Source organism: Psittacula echo (assembly GCF_963264785.1).
Source record: "Psittacula echo genome assembly, chromosome: 1".
NCBI lineage: Eukaryota > Metazoa > Chordata > Aves > Psittaciformes > Psittacidae > Psittacula > Psittacula echo.
Window position 1 is genome coordinate 54,003,360 of NC_137735.1, and position 15,482 is coordinate 54,018,841.

At 44.0% G+C, this 15,482-nt stretch overlaps 1 protein-coding gene across 1 annotated transcript; it reads right to left on the bottom strand.

Moving 5' to 3' along the window:
- Positions 1-199: 199 nt before the first annotated feature.
- On the bottom strand, positions 200-9,719 carry LOC308231639 (alcohol dehydrogenase 1-like; the record flags this gene model as incomplete). The annotated part of the gene is made up of 9 exons (XM_080637304.1): positions 200-233; positions 1,698-1,836; positions 2,900-3,035; positions 3,523-3,783; positions 4,478-4,697; positions 4,807-4,894; positions 6,959-7,097; positions 8,488-8,589; positions 9,702-9,719. 9 exons carry the CDS (start codon positions 9,717-9,719, stop codon positions 200-202), a joined length of 1,137 nt encoding a protein of 378 aa, XP_080493430.1.
- Positions 9,720-15,482: the final 5,763 nt, after the last annotated feature.

The window sequence follows — 15,482 nt, forward strand, 5'->3', positions numbered from 1 at the left end:
CAAGAATCAGTAGAAAGAGGCAGAAGAAAAGATTATTTCATTTATGAACACTGTGCTTGAAGTCTGGCGTTTGAGCTTGATCCTTTTATTCCGAGGGGACGTGGTGGACCTTTCAGAAACATCTTGGCTTGTGTTTCATACCAGTTGTACTGGAGGATAATGAAGTTTGTACTGGTGCTAAGCCATCTGCTGTTAACAATTAGGAATCCTGAAACACCAGGACAGTGCGAATACTGCAATATAAAGGGACAAGTTAGTGGCAGTAGATAAGCCCCTGGGCTAACATCAGAAAAACACTGCTGTTTTCTCTGCTAATGCAGGCTAATGCTGTCAGCCAGGGTACTCCCTCCTTGCCCACCCCAGCCCCCACTGCAGCACCACTGCAAAGCAGATGTGCAAACTGTGCTGCGGAGAACAACATTCATGCAAAACTGCATAGCCTTCACTCATGAACTTGGGGCTCCTGGCAACTCATCACCAGACAGAGCCTGGGAAGTCCTCAGAGTGGGGCTGACACACGTCTCTGCAGTTACGAATGGCTCTTAAGGGTAACCTCTGAGTGGCACAGCTCGTTCTGTGTTGAAACACTGAAGTGTTTCTTCTAGTGATGATGGTCAGCTGCAACAGGCCTCCGTCTTCAGGTGGACTGCCAGTCTTTTAGCAAAGCTGATAGCGTCTCTGTCCTCATGGCTTTCCCGTTTGCTACACTAGACCTAAAACTGGCATTTACAGCTCATCTAAAATAAGGACAGCCAAAAAATGACATGCGTGCTGTGTAGGTAGAACCTTAGAACAAACCTCAGCGGCTAAATTCTTTTCTTACATGCTTTATACATTTAGAGCAAGCAACACCTAAAATAACTGCCAGCAAATGACAATGAAAAGAAAACGTGAATGTAATTCTCCAGACTGCGTAAGTTGTACACAGCTAGACCTTACAAAAAGGGTAGTCCCCACACGCACTGAGGTACACACATGTATTTCCCACTTCCGCCAAGGAGAATTTCCAGTTATTCCCATGCAAATCTTGTCAAATGTCTCTGGCAAACAATATTTCCAATTTCAACACTCCATGAAAACAGAGCCTGAGCTGAACTCTCACAAGATTTGAGGAAGGCATGAGAGCTAAATTCTGAGTTTGCAATGTTTGTATACATCAAGCACTTTCTTTAGTGAAAAGCCCCAGAATTCAGGGTAAACTACCCAGTGACTTTAGGACTAATTGCACTGGGACTGTAATTCACCACAGGAATGGTGACTTGCTCTTCTAGTCAATATTGTCTATTTCTGTGCTCCTGCTCCTCAGCCTAAGAGGTTTCTTCAGATGTGACATATTTGACCCTGGCACTCCACAGCTTGGCATTCCCAAGCTCCCTTGTTTGTGTGCTCTTTTCCAACAGATAGTGAGCACAGACTTCCTCACTGCTGGGGTCTTTTCTTCCTCTGCCACCCAGTGTCTTTGTTCAAACCAAAATGTGAAAATTCCTCTACAAGGAAAGACAGGGCTCAATGTATTTCCAAAGCTGAAGCTTTGCTGCCTGTATCACTACAACTGCAACCCAGGGAACCATACTGGGCAAGATTAAGGGATGTAGTGTGCTGCCGTTCCCCTTCTCCACCGTGAAGTCACGCTCTGCGTTACCATACGGCTGCTTTAGGTTATTTATACAGAACTTTTACAATTAAACATGGTTTACCTCTTCCCTGTCCTTAGCAGATCAATTCCTTCATTGATTTTAGTGAAATGAAGTCTATGAGTTATTAATGGATCCAGAACAAATTTTTTCTTCATGTAGTCAGCAACCAGTTTAGGGACTGAATCTTTACTCTTCCAGCCTGAAAAAACCCACAGATAATGCAAAATGAAACATTAAAGGCTTGGGAAATACATAAACCCATTGGCAGCTTAAAGTTTTAGGTAAACTTTCAATAAGAGAACAGCATGATGAAATGCTGCAGCATGTCTTTACCCCTGTAACACAGAGGGCCAGCAGAAAACATGGGTTGAAGTGCAGCTGTTCTACATACAACAAGCCCAATAAGTGCTTTACTGGTGGCAGACCTCTAAAAATTTTAATCTTTACAGAATCCAAACTTTTCCCCACATTAAATACTGTTCCAACTTGTCTGTTGACGTCTGCTGCTCACTAAACCACACATCATACAAAAGCCAGAGTGGGGACATCCATGTTGGGAACTGGAAACTGGATTGACTGATCAAAACTGAGGGGGGCATGGGGTAGATATGCCTCTTTTTTCTTTCAAGCAGTACTAGATAAAACTGTCTCAGTCAGATGTCCTTCCAGAGGAACCTGATTTGTCTCTGCTGTTCTATTCAGGTGTCTATTGAATACATAAGAGGAAGTGGCTGGGAGTGAGAAAACCTGCTGCTGGAGCCAAGTTTTCGGTGGCCTTCAGCTTTGTGTTGAGCGAGCTTGGGCTTGCCAAGCTTGATCTTCCTTTGTCCATTTCTCTTATCTTTCCCTTTTCTTTCTCCTTATCTGTTTTTTCTTTTCTATTTTTATCTCTTCTCCTCCCTCCCCTCCCTCTCATTTTCCTCTCTCCTTCTACCTTTCTTTCTCCCTCACTTCTTTTTTTTCTCATTTGCCCCCTTTATTTCCCTTCTCCGCTTCCCCACTATTTTTTTTCCTATCTTTTTGTCTTCTACTCTTCCTCTGTCTCTTCTCTCCCACCTCCATCTCTGGTTTTCTCTCTTTCTCTCACCATTAACTAACAGTTTCCATAACTAGTTCCCTTTGTGCTTCTTTGTCAGCAAAACAGCCATCAATATTACTTCCAGTAGGACAACCTAAGCAATGGATTTATACATACGCTATTTCATTCCAGGTAACTTGCAAGTTTCCCAAGCCAGTTAAATCACTTCTTTCCAAGCCCTTACCTCCAAAGACACAGCCTTTCCAGGTGCGACCAGTGAAGATGAGCATGGGGTCAAAAGTGATCTTCTGTGCTGCAGGGGGCACTCCCACAATCACACTGACTCCACTGTTGTAATGGCAACAGGCCAAGGCTGAGGTCTGCATTGGGAACAGAGGGACACCCACAGTCACACAAGATTTGCCGCTGAGGCCCAAGTTTGCATTCCTCCTCCTCTCAGGGCTCTGCTTGCAATTCACTTTTTGTAACTGAAACCACATCAAACAGTGTCCATTGAATCTGCTCACACCGTTGTGTTTGTTGTCAGGGGTTAGCTATGTCCTAGCTTTGCTCTCCCTCCCCATTTTGTCTTAGACATCAGCGATAAGCCACTGCTGGAAAGCAGACAGTGGGCTATGTGAAATTTAGCCACCCTGGTTAGGCCACGGGACTATGCTCAAGTTCTCTGCCCTAAGGTTTTGAGCATGCCCCTGCATCTCAATGGCAGACAGCTGGACATACGAGGTTTGAAGGTAGCCTGACACTTTGCCAGTGGCTCTCAGCTCCTCAACCTTGGTGCTTACTGGGTTAGCAAAGACAGACCTAACACACTAATGCCTCATTTGATGACATCTTTTGGTTGCATACCATGGTTTCGATATGGCCGACAACCTCAAAGGCGTAGTCCACACCTTGGCCAGTCATTTCGATCAACACCTCGTGAATAGGCTTCTTGAAATCTCTAGGGTTGACGCAGTCTGTGGCTCCCAGTTCTTTGGCCTTGGCAAACTTGTCATTATTGATATCAATAGCAATGATGCGGGAAGCTCCAGCCACCTTGCAGCCCATGATAACAGAGAGGCCAACTCCTCCAAGGCCGAAGATGGCACAGGTGGAGCCTGGTTCCACCTGTAATACCCAGACAAACATGCCATACTCTAACAGTCTATAAAGTACAATGCTTTTTCTTACTACCAACATGTTTTCAGTTAAGCTACTTCTTGTAATTTAGAGATTACCTGCTGAGAAGGAATTTGCACATCCATGCCTACTAGTGCAGCAGCCAGCTATACTGTTATAATCCTACATGTGACTAAGATAAATTGTCCCTAAAATACATTTCTGAGACCAGATTTTCATCACTCTTCTCAAGCTTTAGGTTCAGAGACATGTTTTTTTTTCTACAACGCTTTATATTCCAGTGGTGTTAAAATCTGTAGTGCCACTGGAGACAATGACACCTGTAAAAGTCACATTTGTGTATTGCTACGATTTCTGAGTGTTGCAAATATAGGCTTCCTAGATTCCAGTTACAACAAAACAAATCATCTCCTTTGTAATGTTTTTTCTAGGGGTAATAAAGCCATGAGAGAAAAATTAACAGATGGTAATATGCATTTTTACTGGATTTTGATTTGAAGGCTTCTCAGTACCTTAGAGACACAGAAACTGAAGTAGGCAAAACACAAGTATCTTCCTTCTATCCTGAACTCTGCAACAGAGTCTGTACATACCTGGCTGCTCTGCTGATACCCCACATGCAGGCCATACAATCCTGAATAGGCCGTCATGAGTTACCAGAAACACCCACCATGATACTTACCTTGGCAGTCTGCACAGCAGCCCCATAACCAGTTGAAAATGCACAGCCAATTACAAAAACTTTTTCCAGAGGAGCAGCAGAATCGATTTTGGCTACAGAAGTTTCATGCAGTACTGTGTATTCAGTGAAGGTGCTGGTACCCATAAAATGGTGAATTGCTTTTCCTTTACAGGTGAATCTAGTGGTGCCATCAGGCATTAATCCAGTACCGGAAAAAAGGCTGTTTGAAAGATGAACAGAAATGATGGCAAGTGAAATCCATTGAGTGTTATCAGCTTTGTATAAATAGAAAGTCAAATAAGGGTTGTAGGTGACCAAGGAAAACTCACTCATTTTTGATGCACAGATTACTCTTGGTGCTTAAGCAGCAGCTGCACTCCCCACAGTATGGCACACAGAGTGGAATAACCTTATCTCCTAGAAATAATACAGTAATGACAGGATTTAAAAAGGCAAACAAGAAGCATGCACATAAAAACATGGAGCAAATGTATTTAATCCCTAAGCAAATGTGTGCTAGGAGTGCAGTGCTGGTTTTATTGCCTTCTGCTGCCCGTGGAGGATACACCATCTCTCTCTGTCAGAAAGAACGTAACCAGGGCAAAGTTATGACAACTGATTTCAATACACAAACCTCCTGGTGTCTTTCACAGAACTGAATCTGAGCTATGTCATAGAACTCCGTTAGCTGCTGACATTCCCGAAGTACTCATTCAGCAGTTTATTGCATCTTCTACTTGAAAGGAAAATAGTAATACACAGGTAAAGAAACTGAGATAAAAATTGGCACCCACTGCAACAGGAGATTGGAGGGCCAAGATAACACGGCTGTAAATTGCGCATACAGAGAATGGGAAATTGAGCATTAATTTACCAACCCTCTTGAGTCTCTTTCCTATTTTACTCTTGCATTGGAGTAAAGCAGGTAAAATGTTTGTCAGAGAAGCAGTGACACACACAAGATAAGACATCTCTCTTTCTCTAGCACTCTTACATGATGGACAAAATAGCACACAGCTTCCCAGTACAATTTTTACTGCTATGCCTTTTCCACAGCAATGATGTGTGGTAAATCCCTCATAATCTCTAAACAGGTAACCCCTAACAGAGATCAATTTGTGATTTGGCAGCTCTAAAATGTAGCTAATCCTTGACACATTGAAAAGCAAGGGAAATCTTTGATTACCACTAAAACATGGAAAATACCCACAGAACATGAAACGCTCCCCCTCTGCCCCGGCCCTCAGCTAACTTAGAACTGTGACACAGGCCTAGTAATCATTCTGTCAAAGAAACTTTGCACATCTTGGGAGTCGTTTTTAGAACTTGAAGGTGTAAACTAAGCAACAGCCAAGAAACATGATTTTGTGTGTGTTCAGGCCTGCTGTTTCACCCGGAAACACGTGGCAGCTAGAATTAGACAATAGAGTGATTTATGAAGCCAGATGGAAGAGAAAAAGCAGCTAGAGCTGTCACTGAAATTTGCAATATACATATTTGTTTGGAGCTAAAGCAGAAAGGCCAAGTAAAATTTTTTCTTATCTCATTTACCAACCTGCTTTGGACAGACTACATATCTGTTGTCAGTACAAAGGCACTGGGAATACGGAGGTGTTAAAAATGAACTACTTAGATATTGTAACAAACTGCCTGGATAAAATCAAGCACTACTGTGCAGATTTTGTTCACTGCATAATTTCTGTTAATAATTTAGTCCTTATTAGAGTCTGTTTGGTTCCACACAGATGTACAGAAATGCTGTCTCATCTTGCAGCAGTTGGAGGAACATCAGCATCTTTCACTAACTTCTCTTTCTACCCACTGTGGTTCCAAGGGAGCGTAGGGAGAGGAGCAGCTGGTCCAGAGAAGTGTCCTCTTCAAAGCAACCCAGCTCTCAGTGAGCAGTGCTGTCTCACCTGCACTGGTACTGTGCAAAGCAAAAGCAAAGCCTGCAGCAGGGTGGGCACCCCAGTCATGCCCTGATATCTTTGAAATGAAGTAATGGAACACACAGACCTGAGCTCGGGTCTACTGAAGTCAGTGGGTTATTTGACTGTTAGGAGAATGGAAAGAAAGTGTTTTGACATGTTGACTAGTGCTTTGCTTTGACTTACTCTTGAGATGAACTGTATAAACTGGGGTTAGAGAACCTGTAATAGCTGATTTTCTGTGTCAAAGAGCAAAGAATCTGTTCTTAATCCCATGACAAGAGAAGTGCTACGTAGGTAGAAAGCAAGCTGCAGATGTTTTTCCCAAAACCAAAGAAATCGAATAGAAAATCTGAAAATAAATCAAGAATGGTAACACAAAAAGGTGTAGACACCATGTAGCATCGTTTAAGATAGCCTTGAAAAAATCAGAGTTGGAACATTTTCTCCTCTGCAATATAAGCACTTATGCATGTAATCATCTTTGACTTAGACAGGAGTGTCAGGAAATAGGAGAATCAGCAGAGAGTTTGTGTTCAGTGCTGTTTCACACCTGGTTTGATTGAGGTTACTCCCTGCCCAACACTCTCCACAATACCAGCAGCTTCATGCCCAAGAATTATTGGAAAAGGCATAACCAGTGCACCAGTTATCACATGGTCATCAGAGCGACAGATCCCTGTGGCCACCATCTGATTTAGAAGAAAGACAAGAATATGTCAGCATTTAACTACATCATGGCATGTGTGGAAGTGAAATGGTATCATACCTTTGGAGAAGTGATTTGCTTCCTTCCAAAATCACATATACACATAATAACTACAGGGAAAACACTTTAGTTTGCATGATTCATGATTTTTATGGGTTGCGTTAGCCTTTAATCTACAAAGCAAGGCTCCTTTGGGAATGTTTGCTCTGCACTACTGAGCTCCGTAGGAAGTCTCATTGATTATCTGGCAGGACCCAAGTTCTAGCAATGTAATCATATATGAAGAACAGAATGCAATAAAATATTTCAATATTTATAGATAAATACATAAATAGAAAAAGGTTGCAATATTGTAGAAAGATTATCATATCAAGTAAATATAAATTAACCACCAAATAGTATTTATAAACCTAGAAATATTATATATATTTTCTATTCCTTATTTCAGATGATATTACAATATATAAGGGATATGTTACATAAAATACATGTTATACAATGGCATAGCATCATATATAATTACATTTTAATTATTATATGTTATTTATGTATTTTAAATATACGTATATGTCATACATACAAAAATTGAGGCTATACATAGTATTTTATATCACATTTGCCTTTTCTTGCAGGTAGCACAGTAGCAGTATTTCTTTTGAAACATTCAGGTATGTCTGTACAGCTTTTGTTCTGACAAATGGAGTTGTCAACCCCACGAGAGGGTTCTTCTCACTGGTCTAACACTTGAAACTGCTCTAAAATAAAAACAGCTGCTGAATCCCACTGAGAAAGGTCCTGAAATGTGAGAGATGCTCAGCACCCAGTTGAAAAACGAAGCTCCCGAAGTTGGGGCTGTTCAGCCTGGAGAAGAGAAGGCTGCATGGAGACCTCATAGCAGCCTTCCAGTATCTGAAGGGGGCCTACAAGGATGTTGGGGATGGGCTATTCATCAGGGACTGTAGTGACAGGACAAGGGGCAATGGGTTCAAACTTCAAACAGGAGAAATTTAGATTGGATATAAGGAAGAAATTCTTTACAGTTAGGCTGGTGGGGCACTAGAATGGGTTGCCCAAGGAGGTTGTGAATGCTCCATCCTTGGCGGTGTTCAAGGCCAGGTTGGATGAGGACTTCGGTGGCATGGTTTAGTGTGAGGTGTCCCTGCCCACGGCAGGCGGGTTGGAGCTAGATGATCTTAAGGTCCTTTCCAGCACTAACTATGCTATGATTCTATTCTATGATTCTAATAGTAACTACTGAATACTAACTACTCAGCTATTGAATGTCTTCTGACTGGATCCTAAAAATCTATAGAACTGATCCTGATAAACAGCAAGACAGAATAATAGGTGTTTTGATTTTTATTTTTTAGTACCTTTACGCGAACTTCGTGCGCTTTTGGTGGGGCAACTTCCACTTCCTCAATAGAAAATGGTTTATTGGCTTCCCACATTACTGCTGCTTTGCATTTAATAATCTGCAAACAGAGCAAAGAAAAAGGGAATGGCACTTGCAAGTCACCACACAGACAGAATCGTATATTTCTGCATGTGAAACGCCAGCTCATATTTCAGGGGAGGAGCAAGAAAACTACAGGGAAAAACCCCAAACTTGGTGAATTTACCTACAAGTGAACTACAGGTTATTTTGCATTTGTGGTATCTTAAAGAGAGCATTTATTTTTTGTCCCCTCTTGTTTTGTGTGGCTTTAAAATAGTGAAGACAGCTGGCAGTAACAGCAGTACCGATCCCCATACTTTCTTAAGGCACATTACAGCAAGGCACAGGCCTTCAGTCGTTTCCTAGGTTCTGGGTTCCTGTCCATCGACCTTGCCTGCATGTCTCCAAGTTAGGATCTCTCAGGTAGCGCAAGAAGCAACATATACTGTCTTCAGCAGTGGAATTCACCTACATCTCTCTTCTCACTTTCTAGCAAAGATGCAAATACTCATTTCAGTCCCAGCTCAGTACTGATACATACGCTCATACTGATGCATATAATACTTACTTTGGATCATCATTACCTTAAGCTCCAGAGTTGTTATGCACATATTGAAATTTAATGACTGTTCTAACATCATCACAATTACACCCCAAAATGTAACACAATATTAACCATGGGGTTTTTTTGAAAACAAGCTGATATGAATAATAAAGAAGCTAAAAACAGCTTAAACCACCGCGGGATCTCAGAATAGAAACTGCTGGAGCTGATAAATACATTGATCTGAACACTTACTACATTGCATCACGTTTCAAACTGTCCAATTAGGGGTTAAAAATAGTTTACTAATGCTGGGGAAGGTTATTCTTATCCTGGTGCTCTTACCTCAAGTTCTTAAATAAATAAATAAATAAGTAAACAAGTAATGTTCTTCATTTTATATTTTATCTTCTTTCTTATGTAAAACCATTTCAGAGGAGAGTACAGTGGCCTGCAAGTAAGGGCTGCTCTCCTGCACCAGCTTCCTCCTAAACTCTCATCTGTGCTATAGCACCAGAACTAAGGGTGTCCCAGCAAAGAAACTGCATTTACACATGCACTACTCAGCTGCAGGAAAGAAACTTCTAATAGAAACTTGTCCTTACTTTGCCTGCCGTGCTCATGTTGACCAGTGTGTCTGTCTCAAACCCTGCCACCACCGAATCCTTGAGCCGAGAATTCAGTCAGCTGCTAAGCAGTCAGCTTGCTGATACCCCAAATCCTGTCCATGCACTGGAAGCTGGTCTTGTGAAGTGCTCCTGCAAGTGCGCTGCCCTGACCTTTTAGCCAAGCCTCCCAGCTCAGAGTCCCACCCCTTAGTCAGTCAAAGTGCCAGAATGAAAATAAACCAGCCACCTGCTGAAACCTCACTCTTCATAGTGCTTTTGTCTCCCTTACTCCTTTGTCACACTCTTCTCCACCCGTTTCATACCCTCCCTAGGGTTGTCCTCAACATCACGGGAAGAAGGCAAAAGCCTTGGCTGGAAGGTGTTCCCTCTTTCCACCTCTCTGGGAAGCTGCCCTCCAAACCCGCTGCTCCCACGGATACTGCAGCTCCAAAGAGAAAAGGGAAGAGTGGCTCTTGAATTCATAGCAGCAGGGATGCAGTGAGAACACGAAGGTTTACTTTGGATTACTTTGGTGACACTCGGAAGAGCCCAGTTAACACATTAAAACATGCCGTTGTGCAAGCTGCTTAAGAAACACACACTGGCTGTGGCTGTGCCTGTCCCCAGTCCTGTAGTTTCAGAGTCCAGGTACTCATTAACCTGTTGGAGTGTTTCAGTGAACAGTGACCAAGGACAATGTGCTGATCATATCGATGACAAAAATTAGCCATGGAGAAGTGTCCTGAGAGGATGCACATTTCTTACCATGTGCAACACCTGCTCCATTTGTGTGATTGCCTGACCCATGGGTTCCATGGACATTCACCAGCACAGGCCCATCACTGCTCCTGCACCAATGTACTTGCCCTCACCTGGCACAACGCCCTGGTGCGAGGGGTTGGGTGGAGCTGAGCACGGTGTGCCTCTGCTGTGCATTCCAAGCCTCATCTACTTTCAAATTATGCCATGTCGTGAGTTGACCCTGGCTGGATGGCAGCTGCCCACCAAAGCTGCTCTATCGCTCCCCTCTGCAGCTGGAGAGGGGAGAGAACGTACGACAAAAGGCTCACGGACTGAGGTAAGGGCAGGGAGATCACTCAGCAGCCAACATTAAGGCCAAAGCAGACTCAACTAAAGAAGTCAGTCTAATTTACTACCAATCAAATCAGAGCAGGATAACGGAGAAATAAAACCAAATCTTAAAATCACCTTCCCCCCACCCATCCCTCCTTCCCAGGCTTCACTTCACTCCCCAGTTCTCTACCTCCTCTGCCTTACCAAGACTCAGGGGGACAGGGAATGGGGACTGTGGTCAGTTCACCACATGTTGTCTCTGTTGATCCTTCTTCCTCAGGGGGAACACTCCTCACATTCTTTTCCTGCTCCACCGTGGGGTCCCATTCATCAGAGACAGGCCCCCCTTCCCATGGGCTGCAGTTCTTCATGAAGTGCTCCAGTGTGGGCCCCTTCTACAACGCGCAATCCTTCAGGAACAGACTGTTCCAGCGTGGGTTCCTTTCCATGGGGTGCAATCCTTCAGGAACAGACTGCTCCAGCGTGGGTTCCTTTCCATGGAGTGCAATCGTTCAGGAACAGACTGCTCCAGCGTGGGTCTGTTCCATGGGGTGCAATCCTTCAGAACAGACTGCTCCAGCGTGGGTTCCTTTCCATGGGGTGCAATCCTTCAGGAACAGACTGCTCCAGCGTGGGTTCCTTTCCATGGGGTGCAATCCTTCAGGAACAGACTGCTCCAGCGTGGGTCTGTTCCATGGGGTGAAATCCTTCAGGAACAGACTGCTCCAGCGTGGGTCTGTTCCATGGGGTGCAATCCTTCAGAACAGACTGCTCCAGCGTGTGTCCTCCACAGGGTCACAAGTCCTGCAGCAGATCAGCTCCAGCTGGGCTCCTCTCTCCACAGGGCCACAGGTCCTGCCAGGAGCCTGCTCCAGCACAGGCTTCCCAGCAGTCACTGTCTCCTTTAGGCATCCCCCTGCCCTGGCATGGGGTCCTCCCCGGGCTGCAGGTGCGTATCTGCTCCACCATGGACCTTCATGGGCTGTAGGGAAACCTCTGCTCCAGCACCTGGTGTACCTTCCCCTCCTTCTGCACTGACCTTGCTATCTGCAGAGCTGTTTTGCTCATATATTCTCAATCCTTTCTCTGGCTGCATCCGCTCTTGTGCAGTAACTTTTTCCCCTTCTGAAATATGTTATCCCAGAGGTGTTACCACTCTCGCTGGGGGGCTCAGCCTGGGCCAGCGGTCGGTCCTTCTTGGATCCGGCTGGCATTGGCTCTACCGGACATGAGACAGCTTCTGGCAGCTTCTTACAGAAACCGCCCCTGTGGCTCCCCCACTGCCCAAACCTTGACATGCAAAACAAACATAGCCCAGCATTCTGAAAACAACATTTTTCCTTCAGAAAGAAGAAAAAAGAGATTAAATTCTGCATATGAGTATTGAGATTAAATACTGCATATAAAATTAAACAGACATTAAAGACTGCATATAGAATCATATTTTATAATTCTATATAACCTGACTAGCACTTACTAAATACAGTGCTCCCTCAGGTTCACCTGTATCACTAATTCATTCAAGAAGGGGTACAGGAATAGGAAGCAGGGAGGAATACTGCAGATGTATGTAACCTCAGGCAGGTACAACCCAGCATACCACTGGCCTTGGCCACCCGGGCACAACCTGGCTCATGTTCATCTGGCTGTTGACCAACACCCCGAGGTCCTTTTCCACCGAACAGATTTCCAGCCACTCTTTCCCAAGCCTGCAGCATCGCATGGGGTTGTCATGACCAAAGTGCATGACTTGGCACTTTGCCTTGTTGAACCTCACACAATTTGCCACAGCCCATTGATCCAGCCTGTCCAGACCCCTCCTTCCTATCCTACAGCAGATCAACATTCCCACCCAAGCTGGCGCTGTCCACAGATCACTGAGGCAGTCGTGGTCCCCACGAAGACATTTTGTTATCACAGCTGATGCAAAAATGAACTGAACAGCAGCATCAAAGAATTCTACCTTGCAGTTCCTCCCTCATCCTTCGAATTTCTTGAATTCCTCCTTCCAACAATGCCCTGCTGTCTCTTACATGTAGCAAAGGTGCAGGTATTTTTGTTTAACTCTGGCTCTCTAGTGCTCTTCCCCCATCCATAGGCACAGAGGAATCATCAGGAATGAGATCCACAACTTCATGCCAACCTTGTTGGCTTTATTTATAAAGGATCGATGAAAGTCCTTTACAGAAACAAAATACTGCAGGATCAGAAGCTAGCAGCTCCACGGACCCTTCTGTAGAGCTTCTGCTTCCAGCTACCTTCTAGATTCAATAGCGTCTTGGCCTGCAAGTTATCCAAACGTTTCTCATAGTGGCAGAGCCACAGCAGTCACACTCCTCTTTTTCCTCTCCAAGTGTAAAAAATCCCCTTCCCACACTTGTGCAACTTTTTGCTCTTCTCCAACTTCTTGTGCATGCCACATATTCCCATTTCTGCTGAGTACAAAAAAAAAAAAAGGTTATGTTCCCCATTCTTCTGCAAAAGATCTTAAAATCACGATGAGAAACTTAAATCTACTTTATTGTCGACATCAGATCCAAAGCTTTTATCCTTCTCTTTGCCTTCCAGCATGGCTTGCAAAACCAGCAACACAGAAAATGAAATGAATGGCGATCACTTGCAGGTACAATGTCCTGAAAGAGTTGCATCTGCAGGCCACAAGCTAAGGGGCTGCTAAGGCCCCTCAGTGAGACCAAAAGCACTGATCTGGTCCACTATCACAGGGAGGGAAGAGTCATCTCTCATAGCTACAAATACCAATTTCAAGTCATTTTGTGAACCTCGGTTCAACCACAACATGTGGAAGGGCAACCAGCACTACTCTCAGTTTAGCTCCTCAGGGGAGAAGTACTACTTCTCCAGAAACATTCCCCATCCTTGGATGGCGTGCCATATAAAAGGGAAGAGTTGTTGACGAACCACAAAGATAACCTGGACAACAGCCCTGGCAAGCACCAAAGGAAATGCAAGTCTGATGTGGTTTAATGCAAAAGTACCCACTGCTCCCATTTCCTGGGTCTGTCTAAGAGAAGCATCGCATCAAGAAAAGCCGTGACCTTCATTTCAATCCATTAAGCATCTTTACCTGTCCTCAGCAATGAACCATCTCAGGGCGGTAACATAAAGCTTAGCAGCACTGAACTTTACAAGGTACAACTAAAACTGCTTCCCCAGGACAACCGCCTGGGATTTCTTTTGAGCCAAAATAATTCCTTCCTCTTTCCTTCTGTGCTCACAAGTGCACCCTAAGTGCCAGAGACAGGTTGTCACCATTGTTTTCTCTATTTCACTCTCACCTAAATAATTCTTGTACCTCTCCAGGAGCAACATATTACATAATGCAGCATTTAATAAGAGTAACATGGTGCTCTACAGACACCGTGATGCTCTGCCGTGTGTTAACCTTCTTTTTAGTATTTGTTTTATGTCAGATATTAAACGGAATCAAGGTTCTGAAAATCCTCATCATCTACTTCTCTGCCATGTGAAATCCAGTTTGACTCAGGTTAATGACAAAAATGGTGGTTTATCAAATTCTTTTTTACCCTGGCTAAGAAAGGAGGATTCCAGTTGTTCATGAAATGCTGCGACTCTCACTGGAAACCACAAGCTTTTTAAGAGAGGCCAAAGAACGACTGGCATTGCTAAGAGAGTGTGCTTCACCCTCCCTGGCCACTCTCCGCATTCTAGCTGGAACATCATCACCGTTCAGGTAGTGATTAATCACACTGTCCTCTGTAACTGCTTACAGCCCTCAGCTATTCAAGTCTGCCAAGTTTCTTCACTGTTTCTTCACTGTTTCCACACCATTCCGTAAAGCCTGTATCATTACATAAAAATTGCAGGTTTGATAGCCGTTTCCCGTTCTCCCAGCACAGGCTCTCCTTGGAGATCTATGTTAACTGCATGTGCTTGTTGCAGTACAGACTGTATCCTTTGTTTTTTTGCACAGGAATAAACAATGCTCTGACCTGCGCTGTAAGAAACAGCTATCCAGCTGGTGGCCACAGTCTTCCATCAGCAAGAAGCTGACCAACCTCATGTGCTAACTGGGACCACCACAAGGAGCACATCTGTCAGCTCCTCCCTTACAAAGCTTGATGATTTCATGCAGAGGCAGCTAGGCTCTCCACAGTCCATGACACGTGTGTAGAGGCACCAAACTGCCATATTATACAGCAGGAGGAGAGGAAACTGAGCTGTTGAAGGTGCGAGGTCTCAGCCAGGGTGCTGTATCATCACAGCTCAGGTCCAGCTAAGGAGAACATAGGGCAATGAACATACATTTAGAAGGCAAGTATTTCTTCCCTTTTATGTGTGTTAGTCACTACACCTCACAAGGTGTCTCCTTCCTAATTACCCTTGCATCTTGATAGCTTTTAGAGATTATATGCTTACTAGACATCTACTAATTCCATCATTATCGGCAGTAACTCCATCTGTAAGGCACATTCTGCAGAAGTGGTTACACACCACTAGAAGCATGCATCTATGAAACACATCTTCCAGGATTTTCTTCAGATTATTATGGATCTCAGCAAATAACTGCACTGACGTTCTACGTGAGGTAGTAAAAGCAAACCAAAAAGGAAAGAAATACAGTCCTTTAGAGATCTCTCAATATCGCTTGCGCATTTTTAGAGTTAAAAAGGCCCCAGGACCCAATATAACATAAAGTGTATCTTATGGCCTTTCTGGTTTTCA